The sequence below is a fragment of the Poecile atricapillus genome, chromosome 4 (assembly GCF_030490865.1).
Source record: "Poecile atricapillus isolate bPoeAtr1 chromosome 4, bPoeAtr1.hap1, whole genome shotgun sequence".
Classification (NCBI taxonomy): Eukaryota; Metazoa; Chordata; class Aves; order Passeriformes; family Paridae; genus Poecile; species Poecile atricapillus.
Window position 1 is genome coordinate 3,382,895 of NC_081252.1, and position 26,003 is coordinate 3,408,897.

The 26,003-nt window shown below is 46.3% G+C and overlaps 1 protein-coding gene across 1 annotated transcript in view; it reads left to right on the top strand.

The window, feature by feature from the left end:
• FRAS1 (Fraser extracellular matrix complex subunit 1) overlaps window positions 1–26,003 on the top strand; it is a 106,139-nt gene that overhangs the window by 10,661 nt on the left and 69,475 nt on the right. The window contains exons 3-6 of the mRNA XM_058838902.1: window positions 20,947–21,054; window positions 22,377–22,469; window positions 23,627–23,786; window positions 24,319–24,452. Coding sequence (XP_058694885.1) covers window positions 20,947–21,054; window positions 22,377–22,469; window positions 23,627–23,786; window positions 24,319–24,452 — 495 coding nt within the window. The remainder of the gene's footprint in view (window positions 1–20,946; window positions 21,055–22,376; window positions 22,470–23,626; window positions 23,787–24,318; window positions 24,453–26,003) is intronic.

Consider the following 26,003-nt stretch of genomic DNA (forward strand, 5'->3'; position numbering starts at 1 on the left):
GCTGCTAAATCCACATCTTTGGACCGAGGAGATGATAATTCCTCATCTGGCAGCCTGACTGAGTAACCTTGTTCAAGTCAGCTGTAGCGCTATGTAAAAGGTACTGTGAGGTCTCTGTACTTAATATTTTTAGTGCATTCTGTATGGTGCCAGAGCGTTTCTAACCTTACTGAAGTCATTTCATGCTTCTGTAATTCATTGGGTTTTTAGTGTATTTATAGATGCTGTTTTATCAAGCACTGCAGTAGAAATGATGAGAGCATCTGGTTAAATCCATCACATCTTGTGCAACAACCTCCGAAAAAATAACCTTGGTAATCGAGCCTTTCCCCCTTTAGATGGTTCCACTAATATTTTTAAAAGGCTTTAGATATTTAATATCACTGGGGTGCCATAAAGTGTCACTGCTGTGCTTTTCTGTGGTGGAAACCCCATCAGTCAGCGACGGCGCCCGAAACAGCGGAGCCGCGTTCCAGCTTGCGCCGGGAGCCTCGGCCGTGACGGTGTGGAAGCAGCAAAGCTGTGATTTGTTGGGATTCATATTGGGAAACCTCCCTGAGATGGTGTTGACAGCAGCATCTGTGTGGAGCGACAGAGCGAGGTTGTGTGAGGAGTGTTGGGCAGGCCAGAAAAATGGGAAATATCCGGCTGTGCTGGCAGGGAGAAGCTGTTCCCGCGCTTCATCTTTCAGTCTCTGGGAAGCGGTGCCGGAGTGATTTAGGTGGGGTTTGCAGCCTTGCCAGCTCGCAGCCTTGCAGAGAAGCTGGAGGTGAGGCTTATGGAAACACGAGCAGCACAGTTCTATTTGGGGAGCCCACATTCCTGCACTCCTGAGCTTCTGGAAGTGCTGGAGCTGCTTTGATGTCGGTGGAGCCGGGCATTTTCCCAGCTGAGCACTTGACCCTGGCGCTGGCAGTCAGCCTTCCAGCCACTGAGCTCATTTAATGAAGCAGGGCTGCAGGCTGGCAACAGCCTTGCCAGTTGGTGTTTTCCAGAGAAAGCGTGGATTTGCCTTCTCACTTCCCTTGCGAGGGATTTGCAGCAAGCCCAGCCGCTGTCTCTTTTTCTTACATTGCCTTGGCCTTACACGGGAAGTTCTGGCTCTTGGTGTGAGGCAAGCTCCCACCTACACACATCAAGAAATGATTTGGCATTGGATCTGGAAGTTTAGGGAGGAAGCTGGCTTTGGGCAATGTGTTAAAAGCGGGATGGAGATTCCCTTCACGTGGCTGCCTTTAGACGCTGTAATGCTCAGCTGCCTTTGGGGAATGCAGCTGCCTGTGTGATTCTTGTGCTTATGAACCACTTTTGTGAGGGGCAGCATGCTCTGGCATCCAGAGGCTGCTAGTCCAGGCTGGAATGCCAAAGGTGTTGGGGGATTGGCAAGATCTTTCCTTCACCCATTCCGGTGTGGGTACAGTCCGTGTCCCGGTGACCTTCTCATGACTGAATTGGGCAGGCAGGGCTGTGGTTTGTGCTCTGTCCATGTTCCTGCAGTAGCTGCAGAAGGGTTACTCTTGCTCCAGTCAAACACGATTATCCTTGCCCTCCCAGGCGCTTGGAGTGTTGGAAATCCATCCGTGCTTTGCCTCTGGCTTCCCTGGGAGCAGCTCCCGGCTGTGCTTTGTGTTGGTGTCTCTGTTTCCTGGCAAGGCAGTTGCTGTGGCCGCTGAGAAGTCAAATGAGGTCCTTGGCTGGGGTTTATTTTTCTCTTTGCACAGTCCATTTGGTCGCTGGGAAGGTGATGATCCCTAGGTGTCTGAAGGAGATGGAAATGGTATTTTAGGAATCCAAACAGAATTGCATTTCTCTCTCGTCTCTCCTCATTTCCCCTTTCTCCTAATCACCAATTTACAGAGACTTCCAGAGGGTTTTCTGATGAGCTTTTGGCCTCCTTGTGTTCCAAATGCTGCTTTACTGACCCTGTTGTCTGTATGGGGACCTGGAAATGAAAGCGGTGCAGTGGGACAGGTGTGCAGGAAGCTTGTGGTATCCTTTACACAGAGAGTAGATTTTAAATTTTATCGCTATTTTTCTATAGGGAAGTTCTTTCTCCTAGTCTTTTCCCTGGCATTTTAATGTGAGCATGTATATGAATAAATAAAAGTTCCTGCAGGCTTTTTTTTTTTTTTAATTGTACTTTTAAATAGCTGCGCTTACAGGAGCCTGTTTCCAATTTCATCCGATTTTTTACAGACCCAGGGAAAGAAAAAGCTTTTCCTGTGCTCAGCAGAGGCCAGAATTTAAGTCCTGTAGGAGAAGATCAGCAAGGGGCACTCACCCTGACCCTTTGAAGTGTTAAAAGCAGGTATGCACCTCCTGTATCCAGTCTTTGGACAAGGTGTGTGCACCCTTTTATAAAAAAACTAACTTGGAAGCTGAACTGAACAGTGGTTGATTGTATTTCTGTGCCCTAGGGTTTGCTGGAGGTTTGTTTTCTGCCAGGTGTTTTGCTGTTTAATTTTGCGCACACCAAACCTGAAGAGCGGCTGTTGGTAAAGGCAGTGTTTTGTTCCAAGCAGTTCCTTGGAGTAGCATTAAAAAGAAAAATAAACCTAGAGAAAACTCCTGCAGAATTTATCAAACACAAGAGGCTGTGCACCAAGGGGTTTGTTTGTTTTCAAAATAGTTATTTGGTTTTTTTAAAAGTTTTTGATTCAGGATTTAGGCCAGCTCTGATAAACCTGTCACCTTTGCTGAGGTTGTAGATGATGGTATTTGGGAGAGAAAAAACCCTTTCTGGTGTGTCTTGGATCTGTACCCATCTTAATTTCCTCTGAGCAGGACATGTCCCAGCCCCAAGGAGAGGAAATCTCATTTGTTTAAGTGAACCCTCTCTGGAGAGGTTCAGAAGCTCAGGGCTTGCTCCTCGTTGTCCATCTCAACCAGATTGGTGCACAAAACAAACGCAGAGCTGGATTTGCTTTGGAAAGCAGTGATTTATGGTGTGGAGTCACTAAACATATTTGCACATGGGTCCTTTGGGCACGCAGAACAGCTCAGCTTGGGAACTTACCACAAAAGCTTATCTTGCCCCAGAGGCCAGGGCCAGTGGTGTTTGTGTTCCCAAAGAACCGGCTGCAGGCAGAGATGAATTAGAGGGGGGGTCTTCAGCCCTTCTGAAGGGGGGAACAAAGCGATACACTTGACTGCTATTTATTAAAAAAAAAACAAACATGTTATGATAGATTACATCTGAATACAGAATAGAAACATCCTGGCTTTTACTGGAAATAGTGTGGCCAGCAGGACCTGGGCAGTGACATTGAATTTTAGGGAAAATTTCTTTAGTGGAACAGTGGCCAGTCACGGAAACAAACCTGCCCAGTGGTGGAGTGCCCATCCTGGAGGGATTTAAAAGCTGAGTGGATGTGGCCTTGGCAGTGCTGGGTTGATGTTTGGACTCCATGATCTAGAAAGCCTTTTCCACCCTGAAGGATTCCATGGTTCTGTGATTCTGTAAAACCTTTTGGGGGCTCCCGGTGTGTTAACAGTCGAGTGTTAAGGCGTGATAAAATTCCTCTGTGAGTATTAGGGGCTTACAGTTCAGGAGGAGCAGTGTTACATTAAGTGGGTATTTGGCATTGCTGTCACAGCTGGAGGAACATTAATCTGATTTTTCACTGTTCATTTGTGGTGAGGTATTGGTGGGGGGATGCACAAGGATGGAGGGGATCGGGAAGAGAGTCATGATTCCTCATTACAAAGGACTTGAGCTCCGTCTGCATCGGTTCTCGAAGGGAAAGTTAAGGGGTAATTTGTAGAATGCTACAGAGGGAACAGAAATTATTATAAATAAACCTCTTCTACCCATAAGAAAATGTAGCAGCCAGAAAATGATAGCTAGATAAATTCAGCTTAGGAACTAGGTAGACTTTTACTGTGTAGGTTGGAAATCATTGGAACGGTTTCCTGACGTGTGCCATGAATTATTCTGTATCACTAGAAATCTTTAAATCATGGTTGACTTTTTTTTTTTCCCCCTGAAAGTTACACTTTGGTTAAATTGCAGCTTTTGGACCAAAGTCAAGAATTCATTTATTAACCAGCACAGGTCCCTTTGCATTATGAGCCAGGCAGGCTCCATTTTGGGGTGGCTTTTGTGGAAGGAGGGTGACACAGGGACAGCAGTGGACACAGGGCGGTTGTGGGGAAGGTGTAGAGCTCATCTCTCCTGCCTTTTCACACAAAAGGGGAGGCTGGGGCAGTCTTGTCTTGTTCCTCTGATGTGTGTGTGGAAGGTAAAGCCCTCTCCTGCCCCAGGATTAAAAGCTGTGTCTTGCTCGCACCGAACTCTTGCCGAGTGAGAGCAGCATACACAGAAATGGCCAAATCGTTGTGTGCTGCTTTATGCCTTGCTCTGGGAAAAGGGAAAGGAGGGAGGGAAAGGAATCCTTCCCACCTGCTGGTAACATCCAGCTGATTTACACCTTCTCCCCGTGGGTCTTGTTCTCCGTAGCTGGGGTGAGTGGCCAAATGAATGGCAATGGCATAAAACTGATGGGAGAGCAGAATTATGGAGGTCATAAGCTTGTTCCACATTAGAAACCCAGCTCGCAGGAACAAGCTGTGCAGCGGCCTGGCTCCTGGGAGGATTAATTACAGATGGTGGCTGTGGCAGCTAAATCAAGCACCTCTAATGTTGTGTAAACTTCATTAAACAAATGCCGTAGCAGGGCTGTAATCTATGAGAAATGGGATAGGATGACGAGGGTAGAAAAGGAAAATACTCTGTAGGAAATTAAGAAAAAAAAAAAGAATCCTCAGTGTCTAAATCCACTGAAGCAATTTCTTCTACCTCTTGTGCTTTAATGGTAGAATTTTAAACCACAAGCTTTTAAACTTATTATCTGGTAAAGCCTCGGTGGCTTGAATTAATAGCAACTTCCTGCTAATGCCTTGCTGAATTCCTCTTAGTCAGCAAATCCTGATATGCTCAGTCCTTCCTGATATTCTGATATCCTGATATTCCACCTGCATTTGACCATTTCTTTTTCACCTGTACAAGTCACAGAGGAAGACACACTGATGAACATTTCCCCTGCCTCCTCAGAGGAGGCAGAAGCCTGAATCAGGGAAAAGGGAATGAATCTCTGCTGACTTAGCAAGTTAAATCTGGCTGGGAATCAGGGCATGGAGGGAGGACTGCTTTGGGGGAAGAGTTTGTGACAGGGGCCATGGTGGGATTAATTCATCTGCAACTTGTAATTTCACCCCTCCTCAGTTACTGTCGTGGTGAGGAATTGAAAAGCCAATTAAATTAAGTGAGCTTTTCCAGACAGGGAGAATTAAATGAGGAGGAACAGAGAAGTGTCTACTTGAAAGCACTTTTGGTGGCCAGTGAAAAAAAGTTTTGTGCTTGTTTGGTTCAGTTGTTTGTTTGATATGGGATAGTTGGGGTTATGTTAGACATTTGTCACTACACTCTCAGTGTGACCCTTTGAATAAAGTAGATAGTAGCTTGTCCTTAAAGAAACTACAGAACTCCTAATACCCAAGGGAGTGCTTTTCTTAATTATTATTTTCTCTCAAAATAATATTCTAAAAATTATTTTCCCTGCTGTCTCTCCATCCTCTCCCAAATCCTTGTCTATGGACAAGGTGCTTTAAGGTGACTTGTGTAGCTCTTTCAAGATCAGGAGCCTAAAGTTAGGATTTGGGGATCCTGACTGTGGTTTGAATCTTTCCTCTGCTGTTTTGGCTGTATGGTGGCTCCACAAGTCTTGTGAATGGTCAGCTGAACACAGGATTTTTGGAGAGGAGCAGTGAACACTTTGATGCATAAATTTAGGCTCAGGAGCTTGACTTAGCTCAGCTGGTTTGGAAACTGCTGACTTTTGAAAATGTCATCTTTCTCCTGCAGTTTAGGAGGGCTTAAAAAGAAACCAGTCTTGTCCAGTGTCTCTTTTTGATGTAGGAAGCGAGTGAAAAAGTTGTGCTGTTTAAAGAAAGGTAAATTTCAAGCAGCAGAAGTATTTCAGCTTTTATGTTGGCATTACGTCAGTTTTGGCTTTGAAATGCATTTTTAAGTCCTCTTTAAGGACTCCAGGACTAGAGGGCTGGCCCTGCACTGGCCTGCAGGTAAATGCTCAGAGGAATTGCTTTTGGTTCCCCATGGTTTAGATGCAGCTGAAGAGAAGTATTTTGGCCTTTGGGCTTCATCAGATAACACGTCCCAGGCTCTGTGATCAGTGGGAGCAGCACATGCTCTTAGGGGAAGTGCTGGAATTTTTATAATTTGTCACAAAATGCTGCGAAATTCCTTTTTCTTTTCCTTTCAGAGCTAAAGGGGAGCCCTCATTCCTTCTCTAAAACTGCTTTTTGCAGTAGGAAAAACAGCACAACAAGCAAATAAATGCTGCCTGTCCTTCCCTCCCTTGCTCCCTTCTCCTCAGGTGCAGCTCGGGAAGCGCGCGCGTGGTTCGTGCTCTGTGTATGATTAATCCTGAGGAGTTTTACAGAGCTGATGATATCACTGGGATCTCTCTTAGCTCGTTTTTCAGGAAGGAGGGATGTGGCTTTCCTCAGACTGGCAGTTTGGCAAGCATATACCAAATATAATAAAATCGTGCATGTCCGGACCCAGCCGAATTGCAAACGACTTTGAACGGGCCTGCCTGTCAAATCCTGGGGCCATACTGATGGAAAGGCCTTAATTGCATTTCTTTTTTGAAGAAGCATGTCCAATTCTGACAGTCCAGAAGTCCACATGGATGGGATTGGTGGGGAGGAAAGATAGATAGGTCCATATGTGCAAACATTTAGTCATTGCATTTCTTCTTTGGGTGTTTGATACCTAAAATGAGGGGAAATTGGAATTAAAAGCTAGTTTAGGGACAGGTAACACCTGTACATTTCTAGTTACCAAGGCATTTATTTTGTGAGATCTCTGCCAAGCCTGGGAAATACTTTTCTGTAGATTCCTTGAAAAGGAACATTCCTGAAGAAATCTCGGGTTTATGATCATCTCTTTAACCCCATTTCCTTCCTGTTGTTTGGATTTATCTGTACCACTGTGAGTTGTGCTTGCTCAGGAAACGTATTTTCCAAGAAGGGCATTTTCATGTATTGAGGATAATTTATTTGTTTCTCCTTGAGGCATCTATTACATATATTTTCTTTTTATTTTTTTTTTAAATCATGGTTTTTGGGGTCTTCTTAGCCCTGTTGGGAAGTGTAAAAAACCCCAAACCTATAAATCGTGGATCCTTTGGGAGGATTTCCAGAAAATCTCGTGTCTGGACAGTTGGGTGCTATGGAGCCAGGTCTTTTTTATCTCCCTTTCAAAAGACTAAAGTAGGTTTTCTGGCCTCCTGGGTAAAGCTCGTCCTAATTTGCATCCCTCTCACCTGCCTCGGTCTACGTGGAGCTCCAAAATGTCTCTAATTAGGGAAAACATTGAAATGAGAAGCAATTAAAAGAAGAGTTGTTTCTAATGAGGTTTTGACACGGGTGCTTCCAGGAAAGGGGGAAGTGCCTCACGGGGAAGAATGATGGCAGAGTTTGGTGGATCTGCTTAGCCACTGGAACACATTTTGCTGCTTTGGGCAACACAGAAATTCTTCTTGGCTCTATCTTACTGTTCCCCAGCTCTTCCTGGAGGGAGGTGACAAGCCATAGCTGCTGCTCGTGAATGCAGGAGCAAGCAGCCTCGGAGTCCTGGGAATCGGGATAATTTCTGGAGATACCTCCTTACCCCTCACCAGGAGATTTGTGTGGGGAGAAGAAGAGCTGGGTTGGTTTTGGAGCTTGGCAGGTATGAGCCTTGGGCATGGTTCAGTCGGTAGGAGATGGTGTTGCTGAGATTGATTGGCCACACTGACGTGTGCCAGGCTGTGGAATCCGTGGCTGAGCGCTCTCAGATGGAATTCCAGGTGCCTGTTTCAACACTGCCAGGCAGGGCTGGTAATGAAGGCTCCAGCTCACGCCACTGTGCCTGGCACGGGGTTCTTAATTGCAAGTTCTTACCAGTAAATGCCTGTTGGATGTGGTGTAGAAGAATTAAATCCTAATGGCCTGAGCAGATGACACAAAGGCCTGTGACAACTGATGGATGATAATGGTTCCCTCAGTCACTGGAGATGCAAACAGGCGCTTCATGCACCATTTTCCCTGCAACTGTGCTTTAGTAGAAGGATTGGTTGCCTTGGATTTGAGCAAGGAGAGGAAGAGGGGAGAGGAAGCCTGTGCTTGCTCATGTGTCTGTAAAATGCTGAACACACAAAGGTGGAGTAATTGAGACAAGCCAAATGTTTATACAAGGGCATTTCTAGTGCCCCCATCCTTAGCAGGACCAGAGTTCAGCTTGCCTGGGGGAGAGGATGAAATGAGACCAGAGACTTGTTTTATTTTGTTTATCTGCAGGAGAATCAAAGCAGGGCAAGGGACAGGGTCAGACGTGGGTTTTCTGAAGTGCCAGGTTGGGTTTTGATTCATTAGCTGGATGCAGAGGGAGGAGACCTTGCCTGGATGAACACCAGCAGGGATAATTGTTTTGCTGGGAGAAGAAGAAGAAGAAAATCTAACAGTGGAGGAAGGCTGGGTTTCTGCTGACCTTGTTGGACTGCAGTGTTTGAGCAGTGAGGCACCATAGCTTTCCTTCTGGCTTTCCCAGTGGCAGATACTGAAATGGCCTTCAGAAGGGCACCTGTCTGCCTTTAGCTGGTCCCTTTTAAAGAGCTTATTGTGGAGCACCTCCTCTTACAGCTCTTTGCAGTTCTCAGGTTTTTTTTCTGAAGGCACATACCTCCCCTGATGATTTCCTCTGAACTAGCAGCCCTTGGATGAGTTGCAGCCTGGCACCCTGCTTGTGCACGGGACAGCCAGGGTTCTCAAGATGTCAGCAAATGTTCCTGGCTCCTACAGACAGAGATTTTGGAGATTTTTGGGGAGATCAAGCAAGTTGTGTTACACTACACTAGCAAGTTATTGGTGCTGGACACTTGTCTTTAAAAAATTGCTAACAAAGGGCATATCACAGCCAAAACTTCCACAGGTTTTGGCTGCTCCTGGTTGTCTGATCAAAGTGCTTTGTGGGGAATCAAAGATCACCCTCTTAATGCTTCATTGGGGTTTGTCTCTTGTGCTGTTAAGGGGACACTTGTATGATTAAATCACTAAATCCCTGTATGATTTAGAGCTGTGACTGTGCAGGGGTAGGGCTGTCACTGCCAGCTCGTTTTGTGAGGGTCACCAAGCAGGAGTGGCCATCATTCATGAACAGAATCTTCTGTTTCTTTCTGAAACAGAAGCAGAAAGCTCTGTTTTTCTGCCAGTTTCCCGAGATGTTCCTTGCTCTCTCCTTCCTTGGAACGTGTGCAATTTGCTGTTATATTGGAGCAGTGGACAAAGTGCGAGTATTGTGTGTGACAGGCTGCTCCTCCTAGGACTTCCATCTTGCATAAATCACTTCTCTTATGCCTCCCCATAAAATTTAAATGACATCTGGAAGGAAGGGACCTGCCAGCCCCGTCCATCTGAAATATTCAGGTTGTTTTACATTACAGCAGCATTGCTCAAATCAAAATCTCAGCCTTTGGGATGGGACTTGTGACCACCTAAAAATTAGGGCACAGCATCCACAGGAGACATTTTGGAGAGAAAATGTGATATTATTTCTTACCCTAAGGGTGTGTGAGCTTTCGATTTTCTTCTAGTGTCACACTGGCTGCTGTGACTGTTCATTGAGAGCAATAACTGCCTGCAGTCCTTGGGTTTTGGGTCAGCAAAACTTCCAGGCCTGGGTCTACTTTACATTCTGGTCCATGAAGAAATTGTCCATTGTCTAAAGTGATTTTCCTTCAAACTGTTAGGTCTTGGAAACAAATGTTTTCATGAGACAAGGTGGTGCGCTGGAATACTTCACCCTGTTTTTCCTCAGAGGTATTTCAAAGCAGCAATAAAATGTCATCTCCTTTCAGAGTCTCTTTATGTTCTGGGAAGGTTTAAAAACTTACATGTTGAAAGAGAAGTAGGCATTGCAATCTGAAAATGGTGAAGAGATTTGAATGATGAGATGGCAACACAGTGGCAAAATTTGGGTTTTTCTTTTGTCTCAGTGGTGAAGTTTTGGAAAGTTACAACAATTAGCAGAGCCAACTCCCAAAGCAAGCAGGGAAAGGTAAATGATGTGAAATGGGCTGAATATTAAGAATGTAATGAATGATGTCTGTAAGAAATGGAAAAATATCAGGGAGAAGAAAGGAGAAATGACAGGAAAGAAGGACATTCTAGGAATGTGTGGAGTAGTGAAAGCATTTGGAAATACCTCCTGACATGATGGATTTTCTGAAGGTACTTCGTGTTTTCCCAAGCCAGCCCCTTGCTGGCTGTGGGGATTTCAGTTCAGGGCTGCTCAGGGGTGAGGGCAGGAGGCTGGATTAACATTGCCAGCAAGCTCTGGGGTTTGGACAGTCCCTGTGGTCTTTTCTTATCCCCTGTGATGTGGTGGGAACCGTGGGCTGATGATTCCGAGCAGATGATGTTGCCTGAGGGGATTATTGGAAGCACAACTCCCTTTTCTTTGGCCTGGCCACTGCTGGGAGGTCTGGCGAGGAGCCTGGGGGCCTGTCTGCTGTCTTTCTGCCCCAGGTTTTCCTCCTCTTTGCTCTTGGAGCCAGAGATGTTCTCTTTAGCATGGCAACATGAGAAAAACCCCATCCTTTTCCTGGCATCCTGAATGACATTTTCCTTACGCTTGCAGACACGAGGTGGAAATGCAGCTGTGACAGTGTCTGGATAAGCTTGCTACAAAAGCTCAGGTGGGGTAGCTAATCCTCTTCCCTGAGAGGAGAACTGTCTTTTGTTCAAAACCTCTATTTTTCCAGTGCTAATGATGGGGTGGGGTGGACACGACAGGACTTGTGCACGTAGCTCATGGGCACTTCAGTCTCGGTGTACTCCGTCTGCAGACGTGGGAGTGGTGCCCAGGTTAATCATCCAGGGAAGGGTAAGGAAAAAAAAATCCCTGTGTTGGCTTGTTTTCAAGTCAAGTGTGCTCCAAGCTAGGCTCCGAAATTCTGCCTCTCTCTGTTCCTCATCGAGGGGCGGGAAAGCTCTGCAGATTAATAAGGGGTTAAGCAATTCTTTTCTGCCTTAGTACATCCTCATTTCCAAGAACAGTGTGTCCTGTCTGTCTCAATATCTCAGCCCCTTGGGAGCTGGTGTGGGCTGGGGAATTTGGGATTTCCCTGGAGCAATCTGCTTTTGCAGGGAGAGCTCTGGTTGTCCCGAGGCTTTCATCGAGCGAAGGTGAAGGGAAGCTGGAGGATTTGTAGTGTGCTGTGTTAAAAAGAGTTGCAGGCTTGCCTTCCTCTTTGATTTTAGGAGTCTCCCCTCAGTGGGAAGCTGTTTTGAGGAGAGGATGCTGGATGGCTGCAATTCCCACTGGGTTTAGCTGCTATTTTAGCACGTTTGTCCTGGAAGGTGATAATGCAGCCGCTTCCCACTCGTCCCTCACTGCACGCCCTCTGTTCAGCGTTTCCTTGTGCAAGGACTTTTGTGTATTCCTAGAAATAGGAGACAGTCTTAAATGACATCAATGACATGCATTTCCAGCCCTCTGCCATGGGCAGGGACACCATCTGCTAGACCAGGTTGCTCCAAGCCTCACCCAGCCTGGCTTTTGAGCGCTTGCAGGGCTGGGGCAGGCACAGCCGTAGTTCAGATTCCAGAAGCTGAAGGTTGGATTCCTAGCAGGAGTTAAAACAGCTGTCAGGTGGATTTGTTATTTACTGCACTGTAAAAAAGAGCACCCAAGTACTTGATGTTCCCAAGCTCCTGAAAAATGGGCTGTCTGGCCAGGAGTGCACATCATGGCAGTTTCTTTCCAGAGCCTGAAACAACATTCCTCACGGAGAGGGAAGCATCAGGCACAAGGTGAAGGCTGTGGTTTGGGGCGTGCTCTCCTCTGGGTCGGTGCAGTCCGGGAGCTGTGGCTGATCCAGGCACCGCTGACCCAGGGAGTCACGGTTGTTTCCCTGCAGGAAGGGAGGGAACCTGGCTGCCAGCTTCACTCTGGTGACCCACATGGCTTTCCTTTTTTCTTTTTAAGATAAAAGTAACTAAAGATGCAGGGAAGAATGTGGCCTCTGGAGGTCAAATGAGATGATGGATGCAGGTGTTTGGAAAAGCCATCCATCCACGCTGTTGTGTGTAGACCTCTGGGAAGTGTGCCAGTGCAGAGGAGTGGAAGAGCTGTGCAAGAAAGAAAGTTAATTCAGTAGTCTCCCCTCTCCCAGCTCAGTTTTTTATTTTGCTGAGGGCAAAACAAAAAAAAAAAAAAAGGGAAAGAAGAGGAAGGAAAAATACAACAGAGTATTTTTCTAAATCCCCTAGCCTTTTTTGTTATCAGGTCCTGCTCTATTGACATGCTGCTGGTTTTGAAAGCATAGGGAGTAACAGGTAGAGAGACACCTTAAAGGCCTTGCTGCTGAGAATTCCCATCCCCAAGATCTTCAGGAGAGATGGATGTACTGAAACCAGGATCGTGATTGGAGCTGCTCTAAGTACTTGTAGTTCTGGCAATGTTCCTTCTTGCTTTGCTGCAATGTTCTTAGAAATAAGCCTTGTGCAGCAAAGGAGATTAACCTGCTTTTGCTTCAGAGGGCTTCTTCCTTTGAACTGAGTTGATCCCTGCAATCACATAGGTCCCATTTGTCCCTGGTGTGGGATTTCTGTAGCTCTAGGAAGGTGCTGGGCTGGTGATTGCATCAGTTACATTCATGGCACAGTGGGAGTGAAGGTGGGGAAAGTGTGGAATAATCTCTTAGGTTTCCCAGCTGTGTTACGGGGGGAGCATCTCCCTCTCCGTCCTGGACTTTTCATTCCTAACCCATTCAGCAGTGTCCTGGTTTAGGACAAGTAGAGAGGGCATCACTTCCCTCAAGAGTGTTTTCCTGTGCCGCTTTTCCTAAATCTCTGCATTCTGCAGGGAAACTCTGGATAGTTCAGGGTACAGGCAAACCCTCAAGTGTGGGACTCTTCTACTTTGAGACCTTCTCAAAGTAGATGCAGATGAAAAAAAACCCTAAAAACCTTAGGATCCTCCAGGAACCAGGCGCTAAAAGCATTGTGAGATGTTCCTTAAGCCATGTAGAAACTACATGAACAAAATCTTGCAAAATGGGATTTCCTTCTTTGAGGAGGAAAAAAAAAAAAAGAAATTAAAAATACCTAGGCCACATCATAATGGTTCATCTGTTTCACATCTTCAAGAAGGAAGAGAAGGAGATAGCGAGGAAGAGTTCTGCCATATCACAGTGTCATGATTAAATTTGTAATGAGGCAGCAATTACTCCTAACCAAGCGTGAAGTAGCCTGACAGGAGTTGGCTCACAGGGTGTCAGCCAGCAATCTTCAGCCTGGCAAATATCCATGGCACGGGGAGGGATGTGAGGAGAGCTCTGTGTTCCTCCTCTCCCTGGTTCCATGTGGATGGTGATGCCTGAGGCTTCATGGGCACCTGGGACGTGCTTTGAAAAACACCAGGCACTCCTTCAAGCTTATTAAGGAAGAAGAATTAAAATGGTTGGCAAAAGCACGTTCTTAGGCGTTATTTACTGATACCCAGAGCATTCTTGCTGCCTGAGGATGGATGGAAGTTCAGCCTGAACTTAAGGGATGCATATGTTTTGCCTCTGCTAAATATTTCATGGGGCAGCTTCTGTAGATTAAGACATCACTACAGTGAAGGAGCCAAGTGCTTTGATATAAAACTGTCCCTTTTTCAAACGATGAGCATTGGAGAGATTTAGGAACACCCCCCAGTCTGTTTCCACGAGTATAAATAAGTGCTTATGCATGTGCTTCCTCTTACTCTTGCTGCTCCAGCCCCCATTACGGGCTTGCTGCGTAAATTGTTCCGAGCTTTTACCACAGATTTATTCTGAGAGAGATGTTAAGTGCTGAGAAGGGGGTGAGAGACAAAAATTCATGTGCAGGAGCTGTGGAGGGGATGGTAATCCTTGTCCCTGAGCTTGCTTCTCCCGTGGACAGGCGAATTTTGTCAAGTTGGTTTTTCTACAGAGGGGGAAATGTGGTAAAGGGAACAAATTGGAGAAATGCTCTAAGTATGGATCATTTTCAGAGCAGCTCCTGACATCTCCCTGGCACTGTGTTGGAAATCAGGTCACAGAGTCATGGTGTTACACACCGAAAAAATAAATATGCTTTAGATAGGATTACAGGGCTTTAATTTTAAATAAATATTTTTTTTGGCCATGACCTTTCTTGTGGTGCTTCTGAGCAATGAAAGCAAAAGGAACTGTTCCAGCACAAGCTCAGAGGTATGTGCAGTTTGTTTCCTGTTGAATGCTGCCACTTACCAATGGATAATATAATTTATTTCTAACTGCTGGCCAATCATGCTAATTAATAGACTGGTACTTCTCCTGCTGAGGCCAACCCTGTTTCTCTGTTCATCTTTTATCTGCCTCAGGGGAGGAAGTTTAAATGCCTCACACAGCTGTTCTCTGAAAAGCAGTGCTTTGTGATTGATCTCACCACCCTTTCCAGCCCTGGAGATACTTTTCCCTCCACTGCACCTTCTGGCCATGGCTGCTTCCCTGCTGCTGTTATTCCACAGGTTTTGCCTCCTCTCTCTCAGTCTGCTCACCCAGGATAAGCTTTTGTACCCCTGGCCATTCCTTCTTTCATTAGCTGTAGTTCTCCTCGGTTGTTAGGTGTGATTTTGTTGTCACTGTAAAAAAGAAAAAGAAAAATCATCATTTTTAAAGCTTGTGTGACCCAGTGAATGCCAAGGATGGTGCTGCTTGACTTCTCTCCTTCCCCCCTGTGCTGTCCCTCTTGAGCCCAGTGAAATCCATCACACTTCACAATCCTGAAGCACACCAATACATACAATCATCTTTTGCCCTTTCCAGGATATTTTAAGCCTCATTTTGTTTTTGGGCCTGTACTTTCTGTGTGCCAGAGTCAATTAAAGGAATCATTTGTAATAGAAAGCAGCAAGGAGCCTGTGTTTGAGTCGAGCACTGATGTGTTACCCACCTTCTGCTGCTATTATTTGGGTTTGGTTTTGGACATAAGATTGTCACCTTGTTGAATCTCAACAGCTCCCAGGGAAGCAGAGCAGTACTGGGAACAATCCTGGAGGACAGTCTGCACATTTCACTTATTCTCCAGGCTTTTCTTCATCATTTTTGCTCGGTAATGAAGCCTTTGTTCTCCAAGATTAATGACTGTGCAGGGGTCCTCTTTCACTTTGGAAGGGAAGAGAGAACCAGTTTATTAATCTGCTGCACAGGGAGCTGAGATGGAAGATAAGGCCATAAAGGGTTGTATTTTCTGGGAGCTGTGTGGGAGATTACTGTGCTTGGACCCACAGTGACAATAGTAGGATTTGAGGCGTGTAATTCCTTGCTTTGAAAGGATACATCCTAAATATCCAGCCTGGAATTGGAGATAGCTCTGTATTTGCTGACACGGCTTGCAAAATTGCTCTAGAGCGGATTGTTGCCTTCAAGAAGTAGAATTTAGAGTTATGTTTCTCCTGGTGCAGAGCTTCCCAGGGCCATGACTGGTACTCAAGGAAATTTCCTTTCTCTGCTGAATCAGCTGCAAGGATTTTCATGGCCTGGTGGGTTTTTTGTTGTTGTTAGAAATGGGATAAAAGGTTTAGTCTGTCTTGTTCACTCTGCCCCGGCTTAGACGCATTGGAAGCATTTGGCCCACCATAACCTGCATTTTTAATTGAAATCCCTCATCCTGCTGCTGGCAGTCTCACTTCATCATTTCACACATCTGTCGCTTGCTGTTGGCTGCTGATGTCCTGGTGGCTCTCCCAGGTTCAAATTTTGAGCAAGCAGCATCATTTGAAGGGGGCAGAACATCACCTCCTTGGTGCTTTGCCATCGGTTCACCTGCATCCAGAGCATCCCACAGCAGAGAAGGGCATCCCTACTGCTCCAGAAATAGCCATTATATTGTAATAAGTGCTGTCATTAAAGCTGTGATCTAGTTCAGATTAAATTAATCCCTTACCTCCCTTCTTTTTCACAGCTGTTCAATCAGGTGCTCCGGGTTTGACATCCATTAACAGTTTGATATCCATTCAGAAGTCATTTTTGGGGGGAGGATGTTTGAAATTTGCCAGTTGGCAGGTTAGGAACTACTCGGGCAAAGGGGAGAAAAGCCAGCTGGAGGACCCCAAATGTTATTCCTGGATGCTGAGGAGGATTTCTGGTGTGTGCAATTCATCAAAACACACAACTGGGCACGGGAAAAAAATCTGCAGCATAAGAAAATGTGAGAAAACAGTCATTGTTTGTGCTGTCAGTCATTCACCGTGTCCATTTCTAGATGGATTTAGTGCGAGAAGGAAGTTTACAAAGAGGCTGCAAGTTGTTTCGGGTGAACCTAATTGTGCCAAACCAAAAGGCATTAACCTTTCTAAAGGATCACTGCTGCTCCCAAAATATTCACCTGTTGGTTTGAACAAAGATCTCTGTGTGCTGATTTAAATCCTGGTTAGATCTGATTATTTGAAACCATAGTTTTCCTCCCTGTACCCCGTTTTCTCCATGCATTGGGACCCTTTCCTGGTGACTGCTTCTGTGCCTGTGTGAAAGACAGGATGAAGATGACAGCAGCACCTAAGTGTTTCAAGAAGATTTTGGCATATTGTATCCCTGAAATATCCTAGGACTACTGGGAAATGTTATTTTTGGACTCTTGATTTTTACAAGGCTGGTACAACTGGTGAAAGACTTTCACAGCTGGAAATGTAGTAGACTGTTGAACTGTGAAAACACTGCCTTGTTTTACTTTATGTAACTTGTTAATTCCCTGACTGGAAGAAGGGGAGAGCTAGTTCCCAATTCCTGGAACAGAGTGTTCATGTTGCTTGTTGTTAATCAAGCCCTGGGCTTTGCCTTGACTGCTCTGTGCTCTCCTAGGAGTGTAGGACTAAAGCTGTTTCCATTGAGAGGAGCTGAATTTCCATTTGATTTCCGAGCCCAGTCGTTCTGTGTTGTTCTCCCATTGTGGGCATGCTGGAATGTGCCCATTAAAACCCCCCTGTCAAAGAGTTTCTATTATATGCCAGCAAATAGCAGATCTGAAAACACACCCAGCAGAGCAACAGCTCCCCGTTGCCAGAGATAAAACTTCAAATCCAAACCGAATGGACGCTGGGAATCCTTTATGTGTCTCTGAGTTACTTTCATCTCCTCATGGCTCTGTTAATGGGTATCCCCACAGACCCTGCAGTGCTCTCTCTGCTTCCCCCTCCATTCAGGCTTCTCCTGCCAATTGCCTGGCATTGTCGAATAATTGGAGTGGAAATGACAAGTGAAAGCGGGGGCTGTGGCCATGCCAAGGCTCCTCGCCTGGCAGCCGGTGGGTGATGCTGGTAATTGTTACCAAAAGTGTAATTGCTCCGGGCTCTTCCTGCGATTTCAACAGAGCAGCCTGCAGCTCCTCCTCTGAGACACCCGATCCCTGCCTTTTCTCCGTGGTCTCTGGCACAGGAACGACTTGGGAGGTAAATCCGACCTGGCACTTGGACTTGGAGAGCTCCCTTGGGGTTTCTCCACGTGCTGTGGCCTCCCCGCTCTGCACAGGAGAGTTGGGTGGTCTGGGGACAGAGCAGCCTCTGGGAGAGTTCATCCCAAAATCCCAGAATAGCTGGGGGTGGAAAGGAGCTCTGCAGATCACCCAGTCCAACCCCCCAGCCGAGGCTGGGTCACCTGGAGCAGGTGACACAGGAATGAGTCCAGGTGAGTTTGGTCCCAGGGCAGCTGTTCCACCTGGTGAGCTCTGCCACCCTCATGGAAAGAAGTTCTTCAGATGCTGAGGAGGAACTCCTTGTGTTTTAGTTTATGGCTCTTACTTGTCCTGTCACTGGGCACACCGAAAAGTCTGGCACCATCCTATTGGCGCACCTTGGAGATATTTGTATGGATTGATGAGATTCCCTCTCAGTCTCCAGGCTAACCAACCCCAGCTCCTGCAGTCTCTCCTGATGAGAGAAGTGTGCTGGACCCCTCATCATCATCATCAGGTGATTTGTGGGGTACAGGATAAGCAACAACCCCCTCATTTTTGGTGTGACACCACAAATGTGCAGCTCGACCCCTGGCTGACGCGAAGGCTGCAGCTGGGCTCTGCTGGCTTCACCCTGCTGAGCAATTGCAGCAATGCCACCACCCCAGGGACCGGCTTTACAGCTCCTGCGTGCTGCAGGGGACAGCCCAGCTCCCAGTGACATTTTAGGGATGCACTGGATATTTTCAGGAAGCCGTAAGAGCTGGAAAGTGGACACAAACCAGCTGTTGTGTGCTTCTTATTTTGCCAGTCGCTGCACCAGAATAGCACAGACTGTTATCTGGTGGGACGATATCCCATGCTAAGTGGCACCTGATTAAATTACGGAGGCTTTTTGCATATTAATAGCAAGCAGACTGGTTATTTTTGATTTGTTGGGTGGGTTTTTGTTTTTTTTTTGCTGAGGCAGAGGAGGGACAGGTGCAGCTGTGTGAGGTTACGATAGCCAGTTGAAGAAGCAGCGGTGCAAGAGATTTAGGTCTTTCTGTGCTCTGGTTAATGTGACAGGGTGACAGCAGCAAACCAGGAGCGCTCACAGCTGCTCTGGCCTCCCTTTGCTCAGTGTCTGCTCTTCGTCTCTTTAGCTTTTTTCTTTGCTTTTACTGCTTGTTGTGTTCTTGCCTCCTTCTTTTATCTTTCTCTCCCCTCATCAGTATTCTCCAAACCCATCACACACTCACACTGTGCTCCCATGTCTCCAGCTTTATCTCATTTTGTCTTGGACTGGGTCTCTGCAGGCTCGAAAGGTTTGTGAGAATTTCTTGTTCTTTTGGCCCCTGTTCTGCAGCCTGGCCCAAGTAATGTGGATCTATCTCTTCTTGCAGCATGGTGTTTTAAAATTCAGTTCAGTTCAATTTGAATTAGGTACCATTTCTTCTTTTGATGTAGGGAAATCCAGGGAATTAATAAATTATAATGGCACTACTTGGTGCTTAAGGAGTGCTTTCCATCTTCAAAGCGTCCTTTGTGTGGTATTTCATTATTTATACTGTTAATTATATTAGTTATTGTAAAGAAAAAGCCCTTTAAATTGTCATAGATAAAAATACACTCTCAACAGGATTGGAATCCAGCACTTAGATTGCAGCAGATAATTTGTCCACTGAGGTGCAGAGCCTTGAGGAAGATGTCAGGTGGATTTCCAGCAGTTCTTTAAGCACCTACTGAAAAAAGTCTTGTGTCATGTTTAGAACTCTGCTGCCTGGGAGCTTTGAAGTGTCCTGATACTCGCTGGGCAAGCACTAACAAAGCCTCACAACAGGACAGATAGGTGGGATCCACACCTTCCAAACTGGACTTCAGGTCTGTTGCCAGGATTCTTAAGCTAAATGCTGAATTGTCCAAAGACCTGCACGCTGAGACCCGTGAAGTGCTTGGAAGGCTCTCATATCCCAGAAAATCTGGTGGTAGTTTCCTGACTATTTACTAGATATTGAATTATTAAAAACTCTGCAGAGAAGTGTCGGTTTTGATCCGGTACCTGGCAAGAGGAATTTAAAAGCAGCTGGTTTGAGTCCAGAGACAGGAGCCAGCCTGCTTGGGCTGTGGTAGAAGCCAGGGGGAAATAAGGAGAGCAAAGAGGGGTTTACTTATCACAAGCCTGAGCATTTAAGTCTCAAAATGTGAGTAAGGGTGGCTCTGTGTTCCTGAGTGGGAATTAGCCTCCCTCTTTGCCTTACCCCGAGGGGCTGTGCACCTTCTAAGGTCAGCATTACCATCTTCCTTCCATTAACAGAGAATCTCCCGAATTTTCTGATGCTTCTGAAGCGTTTGTAACCTTTGCATGAGCCTTGCCACAGAGAGGAGTGCAGTTTGATCTGGGAGAAATGCTTTCAGAAAGCAGGGGAGAGACACAAGGAATTTTTTGCCGTGTTTTTGGCCGTCCCGCCATTTTCAGATTGACTCTTTTGATCTGGCACCCCACAGAAGCACCCGAGCAAGTGGCCTGGTTTTTCAGGATATTTATTCTCTCATTAAGCGGCCTAATGGGCCTTTAAGGCACATTTCAGTATTTTATCATTATGTTTAACAGTTTTAGTAGTTAGCTGTAAATGTGCTCATGGCAGTCAGCTGTTAATCATCCTTCCTAGCTTAATTTGCCAAAGTCCTACTTTGCACTGTGAGTAAATTGAAGTAAATCGCTGCATGGCCGAAGTGAGCAGCAAGCTCTGGTCTCCTTGCAAATGCCTTTGAAACCAGGCTCGATGGCTGGGATAGGGGCTGTCCATCCTCCCCAGGAAAACATCCTGGGTGGTGTCAGTTTGGGGTTGTCTTGCTGAAAACGGAGTTTCAGATGAGAAACCGATCCTCCTCTTCCCGTTTTCTTGTGGAGGCAGCGTGGGATCGCGACCTCAGCGCGGGGGGAACGGAAGGGGGTCAGTCAGGGGTGGTGAAAACCCTAGTGCATTAGCTGTGGGTGTTCCAGTTGGGTGCACTGATGTGCTCTTTGCACATCTGTCCTGCTCTCTGCTTGGCCAGAGTCTCCTCCGTGGTGTTTTGGGATCACCTCCATGCCCAGGTGGAGCCCGCTCGTACCTGGCCATGTGTCCAGGGCTGGGTTTGCCTCAGAGCCACCTCCGCTGCCTCAGCACGACCTGGGATCCAGCTGCAGTGTGGCTGAACCTGATCACAGGGAGGTTTTCCAGAGCTCTTGTACCAACCTGGAGTTCTTGGAGGTTGGATTATCTTGCTGTCAGGGCTGATTATTGGCCATGCACGGCCTTGTCTTTCAGCTGCGTGCTGGAAGCTGTTGAGTGAGAAGTGGGCCTGATAAGCATGTGGGAGGGAGGGGGCCTCTGTTGCAGTCTGCCTGTGGAGCTGTTTTGTTCAAACAGGACTTGCCTTGTGCTGCATGGGTCTGGTTTCCAACTTCATTTGCAGAATAACACGTTCTGGAAGCCGGATTCTTGCCAAGACTGCCGATGCCGGAGCAGTGTTGTCACCTGTGAGCCTACAGCCTGCAGAGCCCCTCAGTGTGACTTCCAGAAGGTAAGGGGCGAGTGTTTGTGGCTGCCCAGAGCCAGGCACAGGCTCTGTGTCCTTGTGCTCCTCCTTGGAGTGAAAACATGTGCTGTGAGAAGCCTTTGTCCCCCTCGCCGCGCTCCAGAGGCCGGGTGTCGGAGCAGCTCGATCCCAAAGGATGCCCCTGAACTGGGCTCGAACCTCCCAGCATGAGCCCAGCTTCCAGTCCCCCTTGGTTTGGAGGTGGGGCTGGGGCTCCCTGGAAGGTGCAGATGGGCACTTTCCACTCTGCTGAGCAACAACAGAGCTGAGATTGTCTGTCTTCCCATTTCTTCTTCCTCGTGATGGTTGCTGAGCTCTCCTTGTCTCCTGCTTGTCTTTGTCTGGGTCTTCATTAATTGGCCATGGAATTGGTCTTGCATTAACATCTGGATTGCTGGGGTAGAGTGCACAAATAGCAGTGAAAATGAGTGTTTTAAAGAGGCTGTCAGTATAATTATATGGCTTTGTGAAGCAGGTTAAAATGTTTCCCAATATGACAGCACTAATGAGGAAGTAGTTTTGATTCTTACTGGTTTTCCCTGTTATTATTGCTGTATATTGGTTAAAGCTAGACTGAACTATTAGGAATTTTTGTGCTAAAGAGGAGGGAAATCGAGTGCTGTCATGGCACACCTGATAATGAGTGCACTAGATAAAATGATAAAAATCAGATAAATGAAAAGGTGGTAACTTTAAAGCTCATAAAGGGAAATAGGTTTATAGCATGAAAGGAATCTGTGTGACTCCTTGACGTGGGCAATCTTCAAGACACAAAGTTTAAGTGTTCCCAAAAGCATCTGGCCATTCAAGCATGGAAAAGGGTCACCAGGGATCTCTGAAGAAGAAAAATCCTTTCATGCTTCAAGGCTGAAACACCAAAAGAAAAGCAAAGTCAGAAATCACTGTCCCTCTCCATGATTTGTTTCTTATCTACTCCTTATGAGATTTATTAGCAAATATTGCTGATCTTGTTTCAGCAGCATCTGTCCCATGTTTCTCAGTGGCCTTTCAGTGAAGAATCTTGAGTTTTGTCTTGAACAAATGTTTTCTATTCTTTGAAAACTTGGTTCAGCTGAAAAATTCCCAACTGTACTCTTGGGGAGGTGTAAATTCTGCTGTTATTTTGAGGGTAAAACATCAAATGCACAAAGTGCTGTGCCACCTCTCAGCAAGGGGACGTGGTGTAGCAGCATTCTCTCTTTCACTGGAAACCTTTCTGAGCTGAGAGCACCAGGTCCAGCAGGGCCTCCTGTCAAAGTCCCTGTTTGATGGCAGCTGTTCATTGGAATCCTGTCTTCTCATTTTAGGGAGAAGTGCTCCAAATAGCCTCCAACAAATGCTGCCCCGAGTGTGCCTCCCGAGCCAAAGGATTCTGCCAGCACGAAGGACGGATCCACAGCGTGAGTGCTCCATCCAGTTCCTCAGCAGGGACAATCCTTACCTGTTTGTTCCAGCCAGTGGAGGATTCTGAGCTGGTGTTCAGGGGAGGGATAGATCATCACATTTCTATCCTGTCACTGTCAGATGGTGGAATTTAGCAAGAGTTTGGTCAGCAGGGTGTGCAGAAAGGGAACGTGTTGCTGAGCAATTGCGTGTCCTGCACAACTTAATGGGAGAAATTTCCCCACTTGTTCCTTCCTTTTGCTGTTTCTGTGGATGACTGAGACAGTGCAGTGACATCAGGAGGGGAGCAGAGCACAGTGGACTTGACATATTAGCTGTGCTTTTCTCTCAGCAGCCATCTGTGCTGCCGGAGATTGATTGCTGCTCTGCGACCTGGGTTCTGCATTCTGTAATCCTGAATTATTCAAGAAGCAGGTTCTGGGATGTGGTTGCACCTAGGGGGGTTGAAAGGCCAAAACAATCAGAATAAGTGTCTGGAGATAAGGCAAAAAATCAAGATTCATGGGTAGTAGTTAATGAATCATGTCAAACAACTGGCAAATGCAGAAAAATGGCTTAACAGCAAACTCAAGTCCTATGTGTGGTCTCTTACAGACTTTTCTGTTTGACAAGAGGAAAGTCAGGTCCAAATCTCAAGAAATATGCTAGACTGCCCAGACACATGTGGGCTGTACTCTCCACACCTGAGATGGATGTTGTAACCCTCTGTTCCAGCATGAGGTGTGGCCAGCATGAAGCTGCTACGAGCTAAATAAAAACTGGAACAGGAGGGATATCACACCCATCCCCTTCTCAGGTTTCTTTGTGCCTTGGTGGCACTATGGTGCCGGATTTGGTGGTACTGTGTCCTATCATAATGCATTTTATTTCCTCTTGTGCTATTTCTGCATTTTCCTGTGCTGTTCTCCTGCTGCAGCTTCTGTCTCTTGTCTCTTTTTGAGCCTGTTCTTTGGATAGGCATCCCCACAAGAAGGATATGGACCTGGATGTACCTACAATCACATTTCACATCCCAGTTCCACTGTCACAGGGTCAGAAAGCCACTTGTCACCAGTGCCAAGTCTCATCCTTGAGAGAGGAGGAGCTGGAAAAGGGAGAGGACTTACTTGCAGGTCTCACTGTGCTTTCTGTGTCCTTTTTGTCTCGTGTGCAGCATGGCACGCAGTGGGCCAGCTCGGGATGTGTCCAGTGCTCCTGTGCCCACGGGAAGGTGACCTGCAGCCCCAGGACCTGCCCAGCCCTCACCTGTGGGCAAGGGGAGCTGCAGGACACTGCCCAGGGCTCCTGCTGCCCCAAATGTGTGGGCCGTGGTGGTGAGTACTGTCTTGTTCCATTGATCTGAGCTCAGAACCTCCTTCTTAGCCCCAAATCTGGAAAGCCTTTCTTTTCTTGTTCACTTTTGTTGGGAAGACACTGGGGGCAGGCATGTCTCTTAATTCCCTTTCTGTCCTGCTGCCACATTTACATTTTTAAAGGTTTCTCCCATGGGCTGGGAGGTGGGGACATGCTTTAAGCACTGGGAAGATGTGCATAATGTGTCCTCATTTTGGAGATTAAAACTGGGGAAAAAACCTCAGGTATTTCCTAGGAACTTGGACTTGGCAAGTTCCAGAAATGCTTCTTCAGCTGTTGGATGCCTTTTCTTGTAGAGTCCCAGTGGGAGAAGTGCATCCTTAAATCACAAGCCCCTTGGAAACTGGTGGAGTTGTTGCCCTCTTCACCTGCTTTGACAAACTACAGATTTGAATTCTGAGATGGACAAAAGCTGTGTTTTCATGTTGGGTGACAGAAAGGGATTCAAGGCTGTTGGAAAAGAAACGTCCCCCTTGTTTTCCTGTCCCTTAGAGCCTTGCTCCTTCGACGGCCACGTGTTCCAGGACGGCGAGGGCTGGAGCCTGGGCCGCTGCTCCAGATGTGTCTGCAGGGATGGTGCAACTCAGTGCTCCACAGCTTCCTGCCAGCCTCTGCTCTGCAGCCAGGTCAGGACCCTCCTGCCTTCTAGGAAATGTTCCTCAGCACCTCCTTTTCCTTGGGCAGTGTGCATTTCTCGTGCTGGGGACCAAACCAGCAGGCAAAGCTTCTGGGTGACGAGTGGGTGATGTGGAAAAGAGATATTTGACCTGCAGAAATGGTGTGGACTGATGATGAAGCCTGTGTGTCTCTTCCCTGATATCTTCTTTCCCCAGCATTTTATTTTTATCATCCCTTTGCTGGTTAATTAGGCACAAATTCTGTTTAAAGGAATTGCTTTTTGTTTTCTACCCAAAAAACATGATCTGGAATTGGTCAGGAAATGTTTCTATTTCTGTTGAGCGAAGGAATGAAAGCACAAGATTTATAATGGGGTTTATCTTCACAAATTTCAGTGTTTAGTTTGCAGCTGGAAAGTTTGGTTTGCAAGTCTTGTTACTTTTTTTTTTTTTTTTTTTTTTTTTTGTACAAGAACTCTAGAAATGCTTCTGAGGATAGCCAGCTGTGGATGAAATTCCCCTTTTGCCTTCAGGAGTTCAGAAATACAAGGCAGAAAAGTCTCAGAGCAGTGTTCCTTCCGTGTGTTGGTGTTTAGAAAACAACAAAACTGGGAAGAGGAGTTAGGCAATCTCATGGTTTTAGTCCAATTAGGAGAACAGAGGGACATTGCTGTTTCCAAGGTCTTTGCTGTGCACAAGTGATGAGTTTTTAGCATTTATGCAGGGATCAACACAGCCAAAACTCTACAAGACTCTACAGAGCGTTCACACAGGGTTAGTAAAGGCAGCAAACTGTACACAGTACTCCAGACTCTGGGAAAACCCATTTTTGGAGTTCTTGTTACTGTATTCCAAGTGCTGAAGGGTGTGACTGTGCTCTTTGGGTCTTTTTCATTGGGCCCACTGTACCCTGGTTTTGGGCCCCTTGGTGTACTCCTTTGTACAGGAGCTGGCTCCCTGGAAATCCTCATCTCTGACCTTGACTGGATGTTTTAGGGGCTGCCATTTTCCAAGTATTTTTAGATCTGTTACCACACTCCAGTAACAAATCCAGAAGCTTCCTGACTGAGAACTCTTCCCTGAGAAAATCAAAACCAGTACTCATAAACTTTTTTTTTTTTTTTCTTCTGTTGATGCTTTCCCAGCTTTCTGTTACTGGACCAGATGTTTGGACAATTAGCACTATTTCTTTTTATTTTATTTATTTATTTTTGATAGAAGAAACCCCACCTGTTTGTGTGTGTGATAATTGTGTTTTGCTTTGTCCTGAGATATTCCATTAGTATTCATTTACTAAGTGCTTTGCATGAAAACAGATTTATGCTTGCTCTAGATCCCTCCTTTCCCACTCCAAGTGGACTGGTGTAACCTGCTGAGCCATTGCACTAATGTTTAATCAGCTAATCATTAGGATCTAATTGGTGGATTCAGGAGTGACTGTGTTGTTGCTGTGATGTATTTGAGAGTAGTTGGCTGGCAGCATCCAAGTTAATGCAGCAGAAAGCCAATTCTGATGGTGTTCCAGATATTTCCTACCAAGGACATTTCCCGGTGGAAGGG